Source organism: Hoplias malabaricus, chromosome 2 (assembly GCF_029633855.1).
Source record: "Hoplias malabaricus isolate fHopMal1 chromosome 2, fHopMal1.hap1, whole genome shotgun sequence".
NCBI classification, from domain to species: Eukaryota; Metazoa; Chordata; class Actinopteri; order Characiformes; family Erythrinidae; genus Hoplias; species Hoplias malabaricus.
The window spans coordinates 56,522,171-56,544,580 of NC_089801.1; the positions used below are offsets into that span (position 1 = coordinate 56,522,171).

A 22,410-nucleotide genomic window follows, 5' to 3' on the forward strand; every position below is an offset into this window, starting at 1 on the left:
AGCAGCGAGGACTGATCGGCCACTGTCCAATCAGAGAGCTGGTGGTATGAAGCTGCAGCCAATCGCAGCGCAGGGGGCGGGTGTTGTGGAGAGGGACTGTGTGTGAGGGAGAAGCAGGAGAGCTGTGTGCTAGAGATAAACCAGGAGCTCTTGCTAAAGGTAAAGATCTGTGGAAGACTTTTCAACACTGTTTACTGGGTTTGGACACACACTCTCTCTCTCAGAAACGGGGGCAGACAGCTTCTCTCTCTGGGAAGGAAGATGGAGAATGCGGGGAGGGGGGAGATATTTCCACTCAGAGCTCAGGAGCTCTTTCTGGATTCAGAAGTGTTATTGATATAGTCACAGAGGAAGAGTTACTGAACAATGAAATAATATGTTTGGTTTTGATTAGTTGTAGAGGGAGTATTTACCAATTCTTTACTAACTTTACTAAATGTTTCCAAGTGTGCTTAAAAGTTTTCATTGGAATGTGGTTATGATAAAGGTTTAATTAGATTCTATGTTAATAAAATTACAGGCAAACTGAGACCAAAACAAACAAAAAAAATCATAAACCTATGAAAACATAAATTATGTGTGCATGTTCACATTAACATGTAAATCTGGAGGCCACTAACCTACACACTGTGAAACAAGACCCCCCAATCCGTTTTTTGTGCACTGCCTGATTCACAGCACAGGATAAAACTAGTCATTCTGATTCTGCTCCACTTCTGAGGTCAAGTGCAGAGATTTTAGAATGGGCCTGTGTTTATGTGAGAGCGCAAAGACAAGGTTAAATCCAGAAAACCAGACACAATGAGCATGGAGAAATAAGAGCACTGAGTGAAAACAAGAATGGAGAACAGAGTGAAAAAGGCTAAAAACCAGAGCTTCTGCTCCTTGCACCTCACTGCTGTGGGGTCGGGGTGAACAGCGAGCGGCTCATTATCATTTAAAGGAACAGGAGCTGAAAGCGGGCGTTCTGAACAGGGCTGTTTAGACGGGGAGAACGCTGCTGTGGGGCTCGTGGGGTTGGGACCAAAGCAGGTCACAGATGTTTCATTAAGAAACAGAACTGTGTTCCACTGTCTCTGTGGTGGTGCCCTCAGAGGCCCCTCTTCTCCTTCTGGAGAAGAGAATGTAATGAACCTTTAGGGAACACAACTGGACTTTAACACCACTGCTGTACCTTTAAAGATACACTACACTGTTTGTACCTTTAGTGACAGTAATGTACCTGAACCGTACCTTTATTTCTGAGAGTGTAGGATCAGCATTTCTTAGTCAATATATTAAACGTAATACAATAACATAAATAAGAAAGAAGAAACAAATGCAGAGGATTAGGCAAATAAGCAGCAGAACAAGATCCTTAGAATTAAACTTGGCTTAGAAAGGAAATCAATAAAATTAATCAGAGAAAGCAAACTGAAAAATAAAACAATGTCAACAAGAAAAGAAAATTCCTCAGACAATTAAGTGCCTTCGAAGGCTGAAGAGTAAAAGTAAGTTTTAAGTTGAGATTTAAAAGCTGATATGGAGAGAGCAGACCTAATGTAAAAGTGAAAATTGTTCCACTGTCCTGGAGCACCCTTGAGTTTTAGCCAGGACCATGAAACAGCCAAGACATTTTGTTGACTTTGATATTTTTGTTGAATAATAACTTCTTTTCCCTTTTTATCTTCCAGAAAAAAATCTCCTGTTGCTTGTGTCCAAAGGAGTTCCATTGTATTTCCACAAATATATAAAGAAACATCGCCAAGAGGAATATCCCACAATGTTGAAATCAGGAGAGGATGGGGAGTGCAGGAGCTCTAGACATGAGGAGTTCTCCTTAGCTGCTTCCGACACTATTACAAATGACACCCAAATTGAGAAAAGTACAGACAAAGAGAAAACATACAACTGCTCAAAGTGTGGGAAGGGTTTTACTTTGCAGAGTTATCTCAGGATACACCAGCGCATTCACACAAGAGAGAAACCATTTCAGTGCTCATTGTGTGGGAAGTGCTTTAGGATTCAGATTCATCTTAAAGACCACCAACATATACACTCAGGGGAAAAACCATATTCGTGTTCAGAGTGTGGCAAGGGTTTCACTACCAAGCCTATTCTCAAAAGGCACAGACGCATTCACACAGGAGAAAAACCACATTCCTGTTCAGAGTGTGGCAAGAGATTTACAACCAAGCCTAATCTCCAGAGACACCAGCTCATTCACACAGGAGAAAAACCATATCAGTGCTTAGACTGTGGGATGAGTTTTAGGCTACTGATCCATCTCCAGAGACACCAGCGCCTTCACACAGGAGAGAAACCTTTTCACTGTGTAGAATGTGGGATTAATTATAGGCTACTTGTCCATCTCCAAACACACCAGTGCATTCACAGAAAAGAGAAGCCATATTTCTGCCCAGAGTGTGGAAAGGGTTTTACTACCAAGCTCATTCTCCAAAGGCACAAACGCATTCACACAGGAGAAAAACCATTTTCCTGTTCAGAGTGTGGGAAAAGTTTTACCACAAAGGGTAGTCTCCAAGGACACCAGCGCATTCACACAGGAGAAAAGCCGTATCAGTGCTTAGAGTGTGGGCTGAGATACAGGCTACAGATTCATCTTCAAAGACACCAGCTCATTCACACAGGGGAGAAACCGTATCAGTGCTCGTATTGTGGGGTGAGTTTTAGGCTACAGTTTCGTCTCCAAGAACACCAGCGCATTCACACGGGAGAGAAACCGTATTCCTGTTCAGAGTGTGGGAAGAGTTTTACAAGACTGATGTGTCTTAAAAGACACCAGCGCATTCACACGGGAGTGAAACCCTACTACTGTTCAGTGTGTGGGACGAGTTTTAGTTCACTGATTTGTCTCAAAGAACACCATCGCATTCACACAGGAGAAAAACCCTATCAGTGCCCAGATTGTGGGAAAACTTTTACACATCTGTGTACTCTCCGACGACACCTGCGTGTTCACACTGGAGAGAAACTGTATTCCTGTTCAGAGTGTGGGAAGAAGTTTTCTGGTCACAGTCATCTCAAAAGACACCATCGCGTTCACACAGGAGAGAAACCGTATCAGTGCCCGGAATGTGGGAAGCGGTTTACGCGAATGCATTCCCTTAAAGATCACCAGCGCAGTCACACAGGGGAGAAACCGTATCATTGCTTGGAGTGTGAGAAGAGTTTTATTCATCCTAAGAGTCTCCAAAATCATCAGTGTATTCGCAAGGGAGAGAAACCATATCAGTGTTCGGAGTGTGAGAGGTGTTTTACTCGAGAGAGGAGTCTCCAGAGTCATCAGTGCATTCGGAAAGGAGAGAAGGTTTATCACTGTTCAAAGTGTGAGAAAAGCTTTATTCACCATAAGAGTCTCAGAAATCATCAGTGTATTCGCAAAGGAGAAAAGCCGTATCAGTGCTCTGAGTGTGAGAAGTGTTTTACTAAAATAGGGAACCTCCAAAAGCATAAGTGCATTCCCAAAGGAGAGAAACCCTATCAATGCTTAAAGTGTGAGAAGTGTTTTATTCAAAAGAGGAGTCTCCAAAAACATAAGTGCATTCACTTAGAATAGAAATAATAACCCTGCACAGTATGAGATTATCTTCAGGCATTTGGATTTCAGATGCACATAGTCCTGGGCGTTATGGACAAAAATGTTATCATGGTAAATATTTATATTGTTGATCGATCATGATGTTGATACAAAAATTTGTTTTAAAACTAAATCTTTGTAAACATTATAGAGTGGATACACCAAATATGTGCAATGTTAATGCTATTATAATAGTTTTTTTTTAAATGTTTAAATATTAATTAGATCACATTATTTATGCACAGAATGCAGATTACTCTATTTCACAAGGAACAATTTAAGTAGACCTGTCTAAATGTACATTTCGATTATTCTGCCCAGATAATGAAAAGGTTTATTCTTACTTGACCAGCTTAAATGCTGCCAACTTCTTTCTTAACGGTCGTGGACCCAGAAAGATGTGCAAACCCAGGTCCAGTGTTCTCTAATTTCTCCATAGATGGGAAATGAAAAACATGTGTTCAGACATGAGAATTGTTTTTCAGTTAAACAATGGCATGCACTGTAGCTATATAATAAACTCTGGACACTACCAAATGCAATGTTGCACTCACCAGCCAGAACACAAAAACAGGCACCTCCAGCTCTGAAGCTCCAGCCAAGGACATGGCGGCTGTGGAGAAGGGGATAAGACATGTTATTGCGTGCCTGGAGTGTGTGTATTCCGGTGTTAACTTCATCACGGTACAGGCAGAGAATGGGGATGTTTTTGTTGATGCAGCAGTACTTGGTAAAATGTACAATAACTGTTAATAAAATAAGAAAATATCAAATGTGTTATGCCATTATAAACGTAAATGGTCCAGCCACTTAATTAGATACACATCCTGGTATCTACAATTTTTATTTAATGTCTCCTTCCATAGTGCAATTTGTAATTCTCCAGTTACATTACTGTAGGACAAATAACACAAACTGTGCAGCGACAGATGAGCTACTGTCTCTGACTTTACATCTACAAGGTGGACCTATGAGGGAGGAGTGTCTCACAGAGTGGACTCAGGGTTTAAAAACTATATCATTTGATTTATAGATGGCACGGTGGCGCAGCAGGTAGTGTCGCATTCACACAGCTCCAGGGGCCTGGAGGTTGTGGGTTCGATTCCCGCTCCGGGTGACTGTCTGAGTTGGTGTGTTCTCCCCGTGTCCTCGTGGGTTTCCTCGGGTGCTCCGGTTTCCTCCCACAGTCCAAAAACACACGTTGCAGGTGGATTGGCGACTCAAAAGTGTCTGTAGGTGTGAATGTGTGTGTGTCTGTGTTGCCCTGTGAAGGACTGGCGTCCCCTCCAGGGTGTATTCCTGCCTTGCGCCCGATGATTCCAGGTAGGCTCTGGACCCCCCGCGACCCTAAATTGGAAAAGCGGTTACAGATAATGGATAGCTGGATGGTCCTGAACATAGAAGAACAGGGTAAAAATGTGTGTAATTGAACTATACAGGATGGGCCATTTATATGGATACACCTTAATAAAATGGGAATGGTTGGTGATATTAACTTCCTGTTTGTGGCACATTAGTATATGGGAGGGGGAAAACTTTTCAAGATGGGTGGTGACCATGGTGGCCATTTTGGATCCAACTTTTGTTTTTTCAATGGGAAGAGGGTCATGTGACACATCAAACTTATTGGGAATTTCACAAGAAAAACAATTTCTGACCACTTATAAAATGTGTTCAATGTGCTGCCCATTGTGTTGGATTGTCAATGCAACCCTCTTCTCCCACTCTTCACGCACTGATAGCAACACCGCAGGAGAAACGCTAGAACAGGCTTCCAGTATCCGTAGTTTCAGGTGCTGCACATCTCGTATCTTCACAGCATAGACAATTGCCTTCAGATGACTCCAAAGATAAAAGTCTAAGGGGGTCAGATCAGGAGACCTTGGGGGCCATTCAACTGGCCCACGACGACCAATCCACTTTCCAGGAAACTGTTCATTTAGGAATGCTCGGACCTGACACCCATAATGTGGTGAAGCACCATCTTGCTGGAAAAACTCAGGGAACGTGCCAGCTTCAGTGCATAAAGAGGGAAACATCATCATGTAGCAATTTCGCATATCCAGTGGCCTTGCGGTATCCATTGATGAAGAATGGCCCCACTATCTTTGTACCCCATATACCACACCATACCATCAATTTTATTTGTTCCAACAGTCTTGGAGGGATCTATCCAATGTGGATTAGTATCAAATCAATAGCGGTGGTTTTGTTTGTTAACTTCACCATTCACATAAAAGTTTGCCTCATCACTGAACAAAATCTTCTGTGTAAACTAAGGGTCCTGTTCCAATTTTTGTTTTGCCGATTCTTCAAATTCAGTGCACTGATCTGGGTCATCCTCGTTGAGATGCTGCAGCAGCTGGAGTTCTTAAGGGTGCCATTTGTGAGTACCTAATATCCACCAAAGGGATGTTTGACTAATGCCACTCTTCAGTGACATGCAGCGAGTGCTACGCTGCAGGCACTTGCTGAATGAAGCCATTACAGCTGTTGATGTTTCTTCATTAGTGACAGTTTTCATGCGTCCACATTTTGGCAAATCCAACACTCAACCAGTTTCACGAAACTTGGCAAGCAGTTTGCTAACTGTAGCTTGGGAGATGGGTGGTCTCGTAGGGTGTCTTGCATTGAAATCTGCTGCAATGACTCGGTTACTGCGTTCACCAGACATCAACACAATTTCTATACACTTTTCACGTGTTAACCTCTGTGACATGTCTATGGCTGTAAACAAAGAGAAATTTGTAAATAATTCATGAAAGAATAACGTTATGTTAAAATCAAGCACACCATTGATTTCTTGTGAAATTCCCAATAAGTTTGCTGTGTCACATGACCCTCTTCCCATTGAAAAAACAAAAGTTGGATCCAAAATGGCCACCATGGTCACCACCCATCTTAAAAAGTTTTTCCCCTCCCATATACTAATGTGCCACAAACACTTCTGCCAATCACAGTGCAGGAGGCGGGTGTTGTGGAGAGGGACTATGTGTGAGGGACAAGCAGAAGAAGAGCTGTGTGCTGCAGATAAATCAGGAGCTCTTGCTGAAGGTAGAGATCTGTGGAAGACTTTTCAAAACTGTTTACACTGGGCTTTGACTCTCTCTCTCTCTCACTTTATTGTGCAGAGAGCCAATAACATGCAGTTAGTATCTAAACAGATGTGTAAAAAATAGTATTATATACAAATAAAGTACAGGAACGAAAACATGGCAGATGATGCTATGGTTACATTATGTACAATTAGGGATAGTGGGGGTAATATACAAATATAATACAGGTATTTACAGAGTGAGTGGAGAGAAGGCTAATATAGTTACAGTAACTTGCTGTGCAAATATGAATAGTGCCATAATGCTAAGATATAAAGTACAGTTATGGTGCTTTTCCACGGCATGGAACCTATGTGATTCGACTCGGATCTTTTGCTTTTCCACTGGTCAAATCTGGTCCTGATCCTGGAACCGGGTAAGTTTTCAGTCCCAGCTCTCTTCAGGTTCCAACTATGGTGAGGTGTAAACTCTGCAGAGCGTTGATTGGCTAGAGCCATATTAATCACCACTCAATACAGAGCTCATTCAAAATCCAGCACAAACCGCTGTTTGTATAAGCTCTTAAGTTACAGCAGCTTTCACATTTATTTTTATTGGACTCACGGCAGCAACTTGTAACTTTACCTTCAGGTGTTTTTGAAGAGGTTTAAACACTCCTTGGTCAGATGGCAGACAAAAAATTCCAGGGAAAGCCAAACATGCAACAAGTAACTGATCTGTGAGAACTGGGGTGGAGTCGTGTTCAGTCCAAAAAACAAAAACAACACGAGATACACGATGAGTAAACTGTGCCTAACTGCTGTTGTTGTGGTTTTCAAAGTGAGCAATTCCTGTTAGAGACAGGTTTTTCAACGTCACTGGTTCCATTTCACGGGGGAGCCCTTCCAGTGGAAAAGCGACAAGCTTTATATGTGAGTCAAGTCGCGTAGAGCCTGACCCATGTGGATTGATTTCCTACTGTATTGCGTGGTGATTGACATGGTTCTGGCCAATCAACGCTCTGCAGGGTTTACACCTCATCATTGAGTACCTACTCAGCACAGTTAGAACCTGAAGAGAGCTGGGACCGAAAACTTACCCGGTTCCAGGATCAGGACTAGAAAAGCACTATTATAGTGGCACAGTCTCAGGGAAGAAGCTCTCTCTGAGCCTGGTTATGCAGGAGCCTGCCAGATTGGAGGAGGGTAAAAAGTTAATATTTAGGACAAGAATTGTCCTTGATGATGTATCTCAGCTGTGCCAGGCAGGGCTTATGGTAATTGTCCTCAGTTGTGTGTCAGTCAGGAAGTCCAGAATGTCTTGCTTCTGGGGCTCCCCCTAGTGTAATTAATTTTTATAGCACTGTACTGAAATCAATGGGGAGGGGATTGATTTCCTATCTGCCTCCAAAAGTTACATAGTGCAGTTTCTGCTGTGCTGAGCCCCATGTAGCAGTATCCTACTTACTACGGCTCAGTGGAACTTTTACTTGGAAGCTTTAATTTATTTAGTGTTCCTTTAAATTCTGAACTGATGTTAAAAACAGCATTCTGAGATTTGACAGTCCAGGTGGGTCAGTATATTCCCATGTTGTTGGTGCTTTTAATATCAATGTTTACTTTCCCTTTTTCTCTTCCAGAAACAGAAACCCCTCGCTGCAAATCTTCTCCTGCTCTTAGTGTCCAAGACATTTCTACTTTCACAAATACATTAAGAAACATCATGAGGAAAACCCCACAATGTTGAAATCAGGAGAGATTAAATGTGAGGATGAGGTGTGATTGAACTCTAGTTCTCAGGATTCATTCTTGATTGCTCTTTGCAATAACATATCTGGCAGACAAACGCCACAAATTACAGACAAAGGTCAAATTTATGACTGCTCAGACTGTGCAATGAGTTTTATTTATCACAGTACTTTCAAAAAACATCAGTGCATTCACACAGCGAAGAAACCATATTCCTGTGCAGAATGTGGTTAAAGGTTTACTAGATGTAAAAACCTTCAAACCCATCAGCATGTTTACACAGGAGAGAAACCGTATTACTGTACATACTGAGTGTGGGAAAAGATTTACTGAACGTCGTAGTGTGCAAATACACCAGCACATTCACACTGGAGAGAAACCATATCAGTGCTCACAGTGTGGGAAGACTTTTACCAATAAGAGTACTTTTAAAGGACACCAGTGCGTTCACACTGGAGAAAAGCTGTATTCCTGTTCACTGTGTGGGCACGATTTTACTCAACTCGGTCATCTTCAAATACATCATCGCATTCACACAGGAGAGAAACCATCTCCTAAGACACCAGCACGTTCACACTGGAGAGAAACCTTTCTAGTGTTCAGTTTTACAGGACTGAGGAATCTTCAGCAATAGACCGTGGCAGAAACCGGGATACCTGATGGAAACTCAATTGGACACAGGGAGAACACACTAAATTCCTCACAGTCAGTCACACGGAGCAGGGCTCAAACCCACAACCTCCAGACCCCTGGAGCTGTGACAGAGACACTACCTGCTGCTCCACCATGGTGCCCTGTTTTACAAATTAATACACATTATCAACATGTAGAAGAATACTTTGTATCATAGGTTCTTCAGACCTGTTCCCAAGCAGATGAGTCTGATGAATGTGGGAGCATTGTAAGTGTTGTCCAAGGTGAAAAAAAAATCTTGAAGTCTTTATCTTCCAGGTATTGAATGAATGATCTAATATTTGCCATCATTTATTCACCAGTAAAATTTGGACTTTGCATATTGTCCAATCATAATACAGCCAGTGCACTGAGGTGGAGCTACTTTTTGAGCTGTGTGTAGGTATTATGTAACGATGAGTAAATGAAGATAAATTTAAAATGTGCAGTTATTTTGTTGTACAACAAAATGTGTCTTCTGCCTTTAACCCATCTAAGTGAATGCACTAGGGGCTTTGAACACAAATCCAGAGGGGGGTCAGCCATCCCCGCCCCCAGTTTCTTGCTAGTGTTCTGAGGGTTTATCTTGTCAAAATGTGCTGCAATATTGTACATTTTCTTAAATATAAAAAAAGGTAAGATACTCTGATAAGCTAAATGTAGTGTATCAGAAAATGCTGCCTACAGAAGTATAAGTAGGGGATATTCATTCATTCATTCATTATCTGTAACCGCTTCTCCAGTTCAGGGTTGCGGTGGGTCCAGAGCCTACCTGGAATCATTGGGCGCATGGCAGGAATACACCCTGGAGGGGGCGCCAGTCCTTCAGTAGGAGATATGCACAGCATAAATCTCCTTATTAAAGAAATTGTAAGATATATATATATATATATATATATATATATATATATATATATATATATATATATATATATATATTAATTATACAGTGCTGTTTTGGAACACTGAAGCAAAAAATAACGGTAATCAATGATTGTGAAATGTAAATAAATTTATCATGTAAAACACCAGAAAACGTTACAATTTTGGGTCTGAGCATGCGCAGAGCTGCAAAGAAGCACATTTTGACAAGGTAGCACAACTCGTTACAACACCTGTCAGGGGAATGATCTTTCAGTCCTAAACTCTCTTCTCTGTTTGAGACCCTGAGGAGTGGAATTAACTGATATAAAATGGCGGCTGTCTCTTTAAAATGTAGTGTGTGTGAGCAGCAGTGCAGTCTAACCTGCTGCCGCCTGCGCTCCAGTGGAAACACCGCTACAGCAGCGAGGACTGATCGGTCACTGTCCAATCAGAGAGCGGGTGGTATGAAGCTGCATCCAATCGCAGCGCAGGGGGCGGGTGTTGTGGAGAGGGACTGTGTGTGAGAGAAGCAGAAGGAGAGCTGTGTACTGGAGATAAATCAGGAGCTCCTACTGAAGGTAAAGATATGTGGAAGACTTTTCCACACTGTTTACGCTGGGCTCTCTCTCTCTTTCTCTCTCTCTCTCTCTCCGAAACGGGGGCAGACAGCTCCTCTCTCTGGGAAAGAAGATGGAGAGTGGGGGGAGGGGGGAGATATGTCCACTGTGAGCTCTTTCAGGATTGGAGTATTATTGTGATGTTCACAGAGAAACGGTTACATTGACATTCTTAGTGTGCAATGCACTAAGAATTAACTCTTAGATCTAACAGACATCAGTATAGAGTTCAGTATGAGTGCAATAGAGATTTTTATATACTTTATAATTTATATACTAGCAGCAGCATGCAGATGCACACCTATTATATCTGAATATATTCAGATCAGGAGTACAAATATTTTACAATTGTTTTACAGCATATATTTGTAATTCGGCAATTAAACATTATCCCAGTCTTTTGTCATTTTATGTTAAGTGGTGTGTCCTAATAAAAATCGAATTCTCATGTTTTTTCAACAAAAAATAACCTAAAAATGAAGCCGTGTGAAAAGTGAGTAGTTTATTGGGCGCTGCATTCGTTCTGAGCTCCATCAGGAAAAAGCTGCAGAAGACTGTGATGGATTTGTTCTGTTCTTGTGGATAAAACTGTGTCCAAAAGTCAGTGTGAGTGTGGGTTTAGACGGATTAATACTTATATATTTTTATATTATGCAAAAATGCTTTAAAACTTAATTTTACATCAAATATCAGGGATACAATATTAACACCATCCAAGATTGTAATCAGCTGATACTTCAGTCTAAATCCACTTACTTGTGTGCCCAGATTTGCACAGCTTATTCTCAGATTTGTGATTTGTACTGGCCAATCATCTTGTGCTTGGACTCAGATTTTCCTATAAATTGAGGTTTCAGCAGCGTATGCAACACTTCATAGCTCCTAAGAGTAGTGAGTTTCTGCCATTCCTCTGCTCTCTTTTACTGGTTGAGAGGAACACAATGAATTCACCCACCTTTTTGGCTTGTATCAATATTAACAGATTCAACAGCCTCAGGTCATGGGAAGTAAGAGTATTTAAAACATTAAAAATATTTACATTCACTAAACAGATATAATATTTAGTAATCAGAACCTCTGGTCTCTTGCTTGAACTAAGTTATACCTTTTACACAAATTATGGTCCTTGCACCCCCTAAGTTTCAGTGACTTTTCACTGGGCACATCTAACACAGGAGTGTTACTTTTTTTTTCACTTTCCATTTTTCTTGAAAATTTATTGAAATATTAACTTTTCCTTTCTATTTTGCAGTATAGAAAAAAGACTGCAAGTTCTAATGTCCAAGGCACTCCTACTTTCACCAGTACATCAAGAATCATCAAGTTGAAAACATAACACAATGCTGAAATCAGGAGAGATTAAAAGTGAGGATACAGAGTGCAGAAGCTCCAATTCCAAGGAAACATCCTCGGCTGCTCCTAACACTAGTACATTTGCTGTACAAGCACAGAAAACTACAGATAATGGGAAAACTTACAACTGTACAGTGTGTGGAAAGAGTTTTACCCTTGAAAGTTCTCTCAAACAGCACCAGCGCATTCACAGAGAAAAGAAACGGTATTCCTGTTCAGAGTGTGGGAAGAGTTTTACTAGACCGAGGCATCTAGAAATCCACCAGAGCGTTCACACTGGAGAGAGACCGCATTCCTGTTCTGAGTGTGGAAACTATTTTTCTAATCTGAGTTCTCTCAAAAGACACCAGCGCATTCACACAGGAGAAAAACCTTTTCAGTGTTCAGAATGTGGGCAAAGGTTTACTAGACAAAATAGTCTCCAGACACATCAGCGCATTCACACAGGAGAAAGGCCTTACTACTGTACAGAGTGTGGGCAGAGTTTTAATGAACGTCGTAGTTTGCAAATACACCAGCACATTCACACTGGAGAGAAACCTTATCAGTGCTCAGAGTGTGGGAAGAGTTTTAATCAAAAGAAAAACCTTCAAAGACACCAGCTTATTCACACAGGAGAGAAACCATATCAGTGCTCAGAATGCGGGAAGAGTTTTGCTCATCTAAGTAATCTCATAGGACACCAGCGTCTTCACACCGGAGAGAAACCTTATTCCTGTTCAGACTGTGGGCAAAGTTTTACTCGACTCGGTCATCTTCAAACACACAAACGCATTCACACAGGAGAAAAACCATACCAGTGTTCAGAGTGTGGGCAGAGTTTTACTACAGGGAGCACTCTAGTAAAACACCAGCGCATTCACACTGGAGAGAAACCGTACCAGTGCTCAGAATGCGGGCAGTGTTTTACATCAAGGAATAGTCTCACAAGACACCAGCGCATTCACACAGGAGAAAAGCCGTATCAGTGTTCAGAGTGCGGGCGGAGGTTTACTGCACGGAGGAGTCTCATTAAACACCAGTGCATTCACACTGGAGAGAAGCTGTACGTGGGCTCAGTGTGTGAAGTGTATTACTACACAGAGTAATCTCTACCAACAGCAGAGCAGTCACTAAAAACATAAGCAATAGCAATGCACAGTATGTTGAAGTACCTTTAGATTTAAAAATACATAAAGAAGTAAGGACTAAGATAATTTCTTGCTGCTTGTTGGGAAATATTGTGTCATGTTGGATTTCGGTTTAATGAGATAAAAACTTTATTCACTCATCCACTTGACCGGCCTGCACAGGGTCCTCAGCACAATGGAACACCTTTAGAATGAATTAGAGTGGAGACTGTGAGCCAGGCCTCGTCCAACATCAGTGTTACACACTTGTAAACAATGTGGAAAGCCTTCCCAGGAGAGTTTTTAGCTATTATGGCTGCAAAGTGTGGGGTGACATTATCACTCAATGGCCACACAATTTCATGTGTGCAAAGGCAGACGAGAGAGCGGATACTTTTTCCAATACAGGGTGTGTGTATATATATATATATATATATTCATTCATTCATTATCTGTAACCGCTTATCCAATTCAGGGTCGCGGTGGGTCCAGAGTCTACCTGGAATCATTGGGCGCAAGGCGGGAATACACCCTGGAGGGGGTGCCAGTCCTTCACAGGGCAACACAGACACACGCACACACACACATTCACTTTTGAGTCGCCAATCCACCTACCAATGTGTGTTTTTGGACTGTGGGAGGAAACCGGAGCACCCGGAGGAAACCCATATATAAATATATTATAACCCATATATATATATATTATATATATATAAAACAGTTTCTTACTTAATAAACAGAAAACCATCTTGAAACAATATTTTACACCCAGCAAAAATCATTATATATATTTGCTTTACAACACTGAAGCACATAATTCTCTCTAAAAAGCACTTCATTTCACTGCATTGCATAATGTTTGGGATTTGTAGACCTCTGTGAAATGTGTAATTATAAGCAATATGTATAATAAAAAAACTTTTTTAAAAATAAGAAATTTTTTAGACCTTTCCATAGGCAGATTAATCAAATGACTGAAAGAATCTGATCATTTTGGATCAATTTAATGATTGCAAGAGCTTTGGAAAAGTCTAAATTTATTTAGACAAAACGTGACAAAGGATATAGAGTTGGGGTGTACGTCATTTTATTTATTTTTCTATTTTTTTATTTTGGGATATAAACAGAATGTGGATTTAAATGTTAAAGTTAGGTTAATTTAAGTGTTTTTTTTTATAACTATTAAAATTCTGGTTCTGTCTTGCAGAAAAAGTCTGGCAGTCTTGTTTTGTTCTCCCTCACTCTATGGTCCACGCACTGCTAGTGTGTTCTGTTACCAACCTTGCCCTCATTATTGTTCATAGGAACAATCAACAATATCATCATATAGTGTCAGAGAAATCAAAAATGAAGATATGTGTGTAACTTAGTATGTAAAAATAACACATCAAAGAGGTTTGTATATGACCTGCTAACAAACTCTTTCCCAGAACTCCACACTGGGGAGCACAGTGGAAGGCCTACAAGATGCTGTTTGCAAACTTAAAGATGTATGAAAAGAGTTACAACCAGCAATTTAAACTACTTTGTCAAAGCAGTGCAAACACTAATGTAGCAAAGGATACTGTGCTTTGGGCTTTGACTTCATCCAGCTATTGGTAAGTCCAATTAATGCTGACTGCTAAATGGTTAAATTTATCAAAGCTTGAATTAGGCAGTAAAATGTTTGCCGAATAACACAATATTTTATTAGAGGAACACCCACCAACGCATTGGTTACAGCAAAAAAGTAAAATGCTGAAGATGCTAGACCTTTTTGTTTTCCAAAAATGCATTTTTTTTTCATTTTAAAATAAAAAGCATTGTATTAAAATAAAAAGCATTGTATGTAGGCTAGTCTAACAAAAAATAAATACAGCTGCATATAATTATGTTGTATTAAAAGCATTTTATTAGTTCTAAGTGAACTGTCTTACAAGCTTTATGTAAATAATTACAAAGTAATATCGTGTTTTATTACAGGACACAACATTGAGGATGACAGGTTTACCCAGGCAATCTCTTTATGCAAATTTATGGGTCTTCCAGAGGCTGAGGTGTATGATGGCTATGATGGCTGGTGTTCCAACATATTTAAATAAACTGCCTCAGCAAAAAATACTTTTCAAAATTCTTTGCAAAGTTGTGTACAATATTTCATTAGGGAAATATAAATATACTTATGAAAACTATCATTATTTACTGATATACTTTCTGTGCTGTAGGCTATATTTTCATATTTTTAAATATATTTACAGAACAATTAGGCCTCCCATTGTTTAATTACATTTAAATTACTGTGCCAAAAATAATTGTAATTATCATATGAGATTTTTTGCTGTGTAAAATAGCAGCTGTCCATTTAAAATGTAGTGTTAAGTTGCATAGTGCAGTTTCTGCAGTGCTGGGCTCAGAGTACCAACAAATGATACTTTAGTCTTCCTATTGCAGGACAGTACAAATATGGAAATATAGAAATAAACGTAAAAATTTGAATTAGAATCACTTTATTGGTAACTGTGCTTGCACACAGCAATTTGTTCTTCACATTTAACCCAATCTGTGCAGTGTAACACACATTCACACACTAGTGAACACTAGGGGGCAGTGAGTACACATGGTATGTGTAAATAAATAAATGTAGAAATCAATTAAAGATGGATTAAATTTAATTATGTCCTTTTTCAGGACAAAAAATATTTGTATAAATTTGTTGTGCATTTATACTTTATAATTGTATTTATTGATTCGTTGTTTTTTAATTTATTTCAATTTTTTTCCCTTTTAGCAGCTCTAATCCTATAAAATTACTAAAACTCCGTAGTTGTATAAAATGGCGACTGTCTCTTTAAAATGTAGTGAGTGTGAGCAGCAGTGCAGTCTAACCTGCTGCCGCTTGCTCTCTAGTGATAACACCGCTACAGCAGCGAGGACTGATCGGTCACTGTCCAATCAGAGAGCGGGTGGTATGAAGCTGCTGCCAATCGCAGCGAAGGGGGCGGGTGCTGTGGAGAGGGACTGTGTGTGAGAGAGAAGCAGAAGGAGAGCTGTGTGCTGGAGATAACTCAGGAGCTCTTACTGAAGGTAAAGATCTGTGGAAGACTTTCCCACACTGTTTACACTGGACTTGGACTCTCTCTCTATCTCAGAAACGGGGGCAGACAGCTCCTCTCTCTGGGAAGGAAGATGTAGAATGGGGGGAGGGGGAGATATGTCCACTCAGAGCTCAGGAGCTCTTTCAGGATTCAGGAGTGTTATTGGTATAATCAAAGAGGAAGAGTTACAGTGATATTCTTAGTCTGAGCTTCCAAAACACAGAACTGTAATATTTAGCTTACAGCAGCAGCATGTATATATATATATATATATATATATATATATATGTTATAACTGAATATGTCTGGTAGGTCTGCAAGATTAACACTGGCTAATTGGCTGATTTATAATATTTCAGTCTTTACTGTTTTGAGAATAATATACGGTAATTCATCTCATTTTGCAACTGGATTCTACTGCTCCCCCAGCCCCCTTGTGCTTATAACAGAATATAGAATGAGTTTACTGCACTTTGTTAGAGTATGAAGACAGCAGAGGCTCAGCAGTGTAGACTACACTCTTCAGAGCCCCTAAGAGCAGTTTGACCAATAAATTTCTGACTGTCATTGCTCTGCTGTCTCCCACTGTTTTATAGGAGTGGTTTACCCACATCTCTGGCCTGTCTCAGCATTGACTGATCCAACAGATCCAGGTCATGAAGAATGGAAGTAATATTTATGTTAAATATTTAAAATATTAACGTTCATGGTGTCACATGGCTCCAGGGTCCTGGAGGTTGTGGGTTGGAGTCCCGCTCCGGGTGACTGTCTGTGAAGTGTCAGTAGGTCTGAGTGAGTGTGTGTCGCCCTGTGAAGGACTGGCGCACCCTCCAGGGTGTGTTCCCATCTTGCGCCCCGTGATTCCCAGTAGGCTCTGGACCCATCGCCACCCTGAACAGGATAAGGGTTACAGAAAATGAATGAATGTTCACTAAGCAGAACTTGAATGTACTAAGCAGAGCCTTTGGATTCTTGCTTGCACTCTTCTATATCTTTTAAAAGAGGATGGCCCTAATTTTAGCACACTAATGTTGTAGTAAATTCATATCTGTAAAACATTTTACATGTTTTGAAATACAAAAAGATTTATAACTTCCTTTTATTGTTTCTGTTCCAGAAAAAAACCCTCCCTCTCCAAGTCTTCTGCTGAATGTGTCCAAGACAGTTCTACATTACTTCCAGAAATATCACAGAGAGGATTATATCACAATGTTGAAATCAGGGGAGATTAAATGTGAGGACGAGGAGTGTGTGATCTCTGGTTCTCAGGAAGCACCTTCAGCTGCTCTTACCACTAATTCATTTGGCAAAAGAACACAGAAAAACACAGATAAACGGAACAGTTTTAACTGCACTGAGTGCGGAAAGAGTTTTACTCATCACAGTTCTCTGAAACAACACCAGCGCATTCACACAGGAGAGAAACCGTATTCCTGTTCAGAGTGTGGAAAGAGTTTTACTCGACAGAGTCATCTCCACACCCACCAGAGCGTTCACACTGGAGAGAAACTCTATTCCTGTTCAGATTGTGGGAAGGATTTCACTCATCAGAGTTCTCTCAAAAGACACCAGCAGATTCACACAGGAGAAAAACCGTATCACTGTTCAGAGTGTGGGCAAAGGTTTACTAGACAAAACAACCTCCTAACACATCAGCGCATTCACACAGGAGAAAGGCCGTACTACTGTACAGAGTGTGGGAAGAGCTTTACTGAACTCTGCAGTCTGCAAATACACCAGCGCATTCACACTGGAGAAAAACCGTATCAGTGCTCAGAGTGTGGGAAGAGTTTTTCACAACTGAGTAATCTCCAAAGACACCACCATATTCACACAGGAGAGAAACCTTATCAGTGCACAGAGTGTGGGAAGAGCTTTAATCAACTGAGTAATCTCACTGGACACCAGCGTCTTCACACAGGAGAGAAACCGTATTCCTGTTCAGTGTGTGGACAAAGTTTTACTCAACTTGGTCATCTTCAGACACACCAGCGCATTCACACAGGAGAGAAGCCGTACCAGTGCTCAGAGTGTGGGCAGAGTTTTACTACACGGAGTAGTCTCGTAAGACACCAGCGCACTCACACTGGAGAGAAACCGTATCTGTGCTCCGTGTGGGAAGTGTTTTACTGCACAGAGTAATCTCTACATCAGCGTGGTCACACTAAATAGAAGAACACTACACGTGTGTTGGAGTATCTTTTAAATATTTAGATTTAAATATGCATAAAGAAAGAAGAAAAGACTTTCTGATGATTTCATGCTGCTGTGTGAAATTTGGTTGTGTCATGTTAGTTTTCTGTTTAATATTAATAATAATTCTGTTTAAACAGGAAAATAGTTTACTAGAGATACTAATAATTATTAAGGGCGGCACGGTGGCGCAGCAGGTCGTGTCGCAGTCACACAGCTCCAGGAACCTGGAGGTTGTGGGTTCGATTCCCGTTCCGGCTGACTGTCTGTGAGGACTTGGTGTGTTCTCCCCGTGTCTGCGTGGGTTTCCTCCAGGTTCTCCGGTTTCCCCCCACAGTCCAAAAACACACGTTGGTAGGTGGATTGGCGACTCAAAAGTGTCTGTAGGTGTGTGTGTGTGTGTGTGTGTGTCTGTGTTGCCATGTGAAGTACTGGCGCCCCCTCCAGGGTGTATTCCCGCCTTGCGCCCAATGATTCCAGGTAGGCTCTGGACCCACCGCGACCCTGAACTGGATAAGCGGTTACAGATAATGAATGAATGAATAATAATTATTAACATTGCTCTTTAAATAACGACACTGAAGCACATGAATTCAAAGCACTAAATGTATTTAAAGCAGCCATGTGTAATTTTTGGTTATTCGGGGACTGCTGTGGTGGTGAAGTGTAGCTGTACTCAGTACAGAAGTACATTTTACAGCTTGGGTTCTTCTGCAAATAGGATGAAGCTATGATTGCAGATGAATCTGATGATTTTGGATGAATCTAAGGATTGCAGTGAAATGAGCTTGGATTCTCTATGAACAATTTCTAAAAAATACTTCCTAGGAAGTTAAAAACATGCAATTGTCCACCCTGGGTCCAATTTCTCTTACCACAGGTTTCTAAATTATACTGTTTTTCAGAGGTTTCAGAGAAAGTTTTTCTATTACAGTTTTGCTGATTTGTAGCTGGGAATAATATTATGGATAAATTTCAGTTTCTGTTTTAAAAGCACATCATTCTACAGACCTTGCCCTCCTTGAGGTAACAAATGATGTATTGTTAACTTTAGACTCTGGAAAATGGGCTGTATTTAACATGGTGATACATGAAATCCTTCTTGACTACCCTAAAAGTGAAGTTGGTAGAATTTGCCTAAAATAGTTTGCTTCTTACATATAAAAAATGAACCTTTTCTGTAAAGTAGGAAAATTCTCCTAATCTACTGCAGAATTTACCTGTGGAGTACATCAGGGCTCTATATTGGGTCTTGTATTATTGTCTATGCTTCCTCTAGGACAGTGGACATCAAACTTTTTAATTAAAGGGCCAGCTCACAGTTTATCAGTCTTTTGGGGGATGGGCTGCAGCCAGAGAAGGAAACATCTAGAAAAAAATATATACTATGTCATAAAGTCATAAATATTTTGAAGTTAAAGTCATTTTTATTTCAAGATTAAAGCCATAATATCTCAAAAATATAATGTAGCTGGATTGAAGTGGCTCTAAGTTAAAGGGGCTGGTCAAATGAAAGCAGTGGGCCGTATATGGCCTTGGACCATATTTTGAAGACCCCTGCTCTTGGGTCTATCTTCCCTAAACATAAAATCTCCTATTACTGTTACACCAATTGTATGAATTATGCCAAAACAGATGCGGTTATCTTTGGCCATTCGGACTCTGTACCTGATTGTCTGCACCCACTTTCCTTAAATACACAAAGCCACACCAGAAACCTTTGTGTTATCTTTGACTTAAATTCAATCAACAAATCAATGCAGTGGTGAAAACCTGCTTATATAAACTTATTTAAAACCCATCTTATCATTTAAGGAGCCCTGCTTTTATCACGTCATGCCTTGACTCTAGCAGTTCTCTCTAGGTGAGTCGGCTCTTAAGTGGAACCAGGAAAAGGGAAAACACCACACCTCTCATGGCTTCCCTTCACTGGTACAGGTTAAATACAGATTAGGTTTTAAGAGTTTGCTGATGTTAATTTAAAGATCTAAATGGTGTCTTTCTGACATACATTTCTGACAATTTGAGCCCATATTTAACATCACAGACTTATGGCCATCAAATCAGTTGCTGTTGGGCAATCCTCATTCTGGAATGAACTCTAAAGGTGACAGAGCTCTCTCTGTAGAAGCCCCAAAACTGTGCAATGGCCTGCTGCTCTATATAAGGATTCCACCCACAGCTGATGTTTTAAAATTTGAAAACCTACCTATATTCACAAGCTATTCTTTCTTAAGTTGTTTTTAATTTTTATGTCCTGGTAATATTTGATCTAGTTTGTTATGGATTTTATTTATTCTAAACTTTTCTTTGTTGTTTTAAATTGTACAGCACTTTACCTCCTGTGGTATTATAAATGTGGTTTAGAAATAAAAGATTGACTTGTTTGAGATTGTGGGTGAATTTGATGATCGCAGGTGCTTTGGATTCTTGTCTAAGTGGAAGTCACACAAAACTCTGATTGAAGCTTTATTATTGATATCAGAAATGAAGTCCTGTTTCAGTCTAGCAGAAAGCCCTGTTTATACTCCCTCACTTTCTGGCCTAGGTCCCACTTAATCTGCTTTTTCAGCAGTGATATCCTGAATGGTGTTTACAAACACAAACATCAGTGTCCTTTCCTGCAACGTTGAAGGGGCAAGCAGTTCAAACTCGAACATGGCAAAGGATGCAGTGCTGTGGCACTGTTTGGTAAATTGGAAAGGGCAAGTTTTCAAAAACAAATATTAACTGCTTAAGTGTTTTATTTAAAATGTATGTAATTTATCAAATGCTTTTTGGACAAATAACTGCCCCCAAAAAAACAATGATGTGTGTTTGTCCAGATTGTCTTATTAAAATAAAAAACTAAAACATTTTATATAGACCCAGCCTACCAAGTTAAATTAATTTTTACAGGGTGGCACAGCAGGTAGTGTTGCAGTCATACAGCTCCGGGGACCTGGAGGTTGTGGGTTCAAGTCCCGCTCCAGGTGACTGTTGGTGAGAAGTTTGGTGTGTTCTCCCGGTGTCCACGTGGGTTTTCTCCCACAGTCCAAAAACACACGTTGGTAGGTGGATTGGAGACTCAAATATGCAGCAAATAGAACTTGAGAAGGTTGGGTTAAGTGGTAAATATAATAAAGTAATTCTATTATTATTCATTCAAGTGTTTATGCTTATGTTCTTCATACTCCAGCTTGATATTGCTTAAAATTCTGAAAACAGAGTAAATGCTATAAATTTGGGAAGAGAACTCATGCTTCCAAAGTCAATAGTGTATTTTTTTAAATATTAAACAGTGATTAACTGCTGTGAGTTCGACAGAGATGCACCATGATTCAGTAAGACCAGTACTCACGTCTCTGTCACAACAAAGTCCTATGGTTTAGTTTCCATGCAGCTGGATACATGGTAATGCACAACCACACAGCTGCATTTCACTGCCATTACAACCCTGGAGGCCAAATGAGGGCAAAGTTTGTTTTTGGGGTTTTTATTTGTTTTTGTGTGTGTGTGTGTGTGATATAGATGTATAAAAGTCGAGGTGTCGGTGATCTCCACGTTTCAGAAGTCCATCACTGCTGCAGCTATGACCTGGACTCGGCTCATCCTCTTCTTTTTTCTTTATTTCTCCCTCTCTTTTGCCCAGAATGGTGAGACTAATGTTTATTTACTCTTCTTCCTGTTTCTCCACACTAGGCCAGAGAGAGAGACCAGATTACACGTGTAGTTTTATATACATTTACATGAGGTGAGTTAATGTCCAAAATTAAGGAAGGAATATGGACAGTTTCTTATTCAAATTCTTTTTTAATATTATTTATTTAATTAATATAGAATGTTTTAAAAAACAGCTCAAAGTTGCTGCAGAAGACATCACAAACAAGGACTGAGTGAACTCCAAGAGATTAATTAAATTATATATATATATATATATATATATATATATATATATATATGTATGTATATATATTTCTGTCATGAAACAAGGACATACTTATAGTCTCATTTCTTTTATCATGTATTTTTATACATCAAATTAATTTTTGCTATTTACATTAATACATTATATATTATATACATTAATCCTATTTATTCAAATTTATTTATATATTTTCAACATTCCTTTATTTCCACATGTATTTATTTATTTATTCCTGTATTTCTCAGTCTCTATGTTAAT

At 40.0% G+C, this 22,410-nt stretch overlaps 2 protein-coding genes across 4 annotated transcripts; both read left to right on the forward strand.

The window, feature by feature from the left end:
• The first annotated feature begins 91 nt into the window (after nt 1-91).
• LOC136686526 (zinc finger protein 850-like) lies at nt 92-4,296 on the forward strand. Its single transcript, XM_066660367.1, has 2 exons — nt 92-159; nt 1,674-4,296. The coding sequence occupies exon 2, from the start codon at nt 1,763-1,765 to the stop codon at nt 3,557-3,559; it is 1,797 nt and encodes a 598-aa protein (XP_066516464.1). The 5' UTR covers nt 92-159; nt 1,674-1,762; the 3' UTR covers nt 3,560-4,296.
• A 6,068-nt stretch (nt 4,297-10,364) lies between these two features.
• On the forward strand, nt 10,365-20,906 carry LOC136686545 (zinc finger protein 585A-like). Of its 3 annotated transcripts, none has more exons than XM_066660408.1 (3): nt 10,365-10,477; nt 11,769-12,914; nt 17,396-20,906. In XM_066660408.1, the coding sequence occupies exons 2-3, from the start codon at nt 11,857-11,859 to the stop codon at nt 18,192-18,194; spliced, it is 1,857 nt and encodes a 618-aa protein (XP_066516505.1). In that variant the 5' UTR covers nt 10,365-10,477; nt 11,769-11,856; the 3' UTR covers nt 18,195-20,906. The 3 variants fall into 3 exon arrangements, with proteins under 3 accessions (XP_066516505.1, XP_066516504.1, XP_066516503.1); XM_066660406.1 differs by lacking the exons at nt 10,365-10,477; nt 11,769-12,914 and adding exons at nt 15,998-16,041; nt 16,649-16,721 and having other exon boundaries at nt 17,170-20,906; XM_066660407.1 differs by lacking the exons at nt 10,365-10,477; nt 11,769-12,914 and adding an exon at nt 15,978-16,041 and having other exon boundaries at nt 17,170-20,906.
• The last annotated feature ends 1,504 nt before the right edge of the window (nt 20,907-22,410 follow it).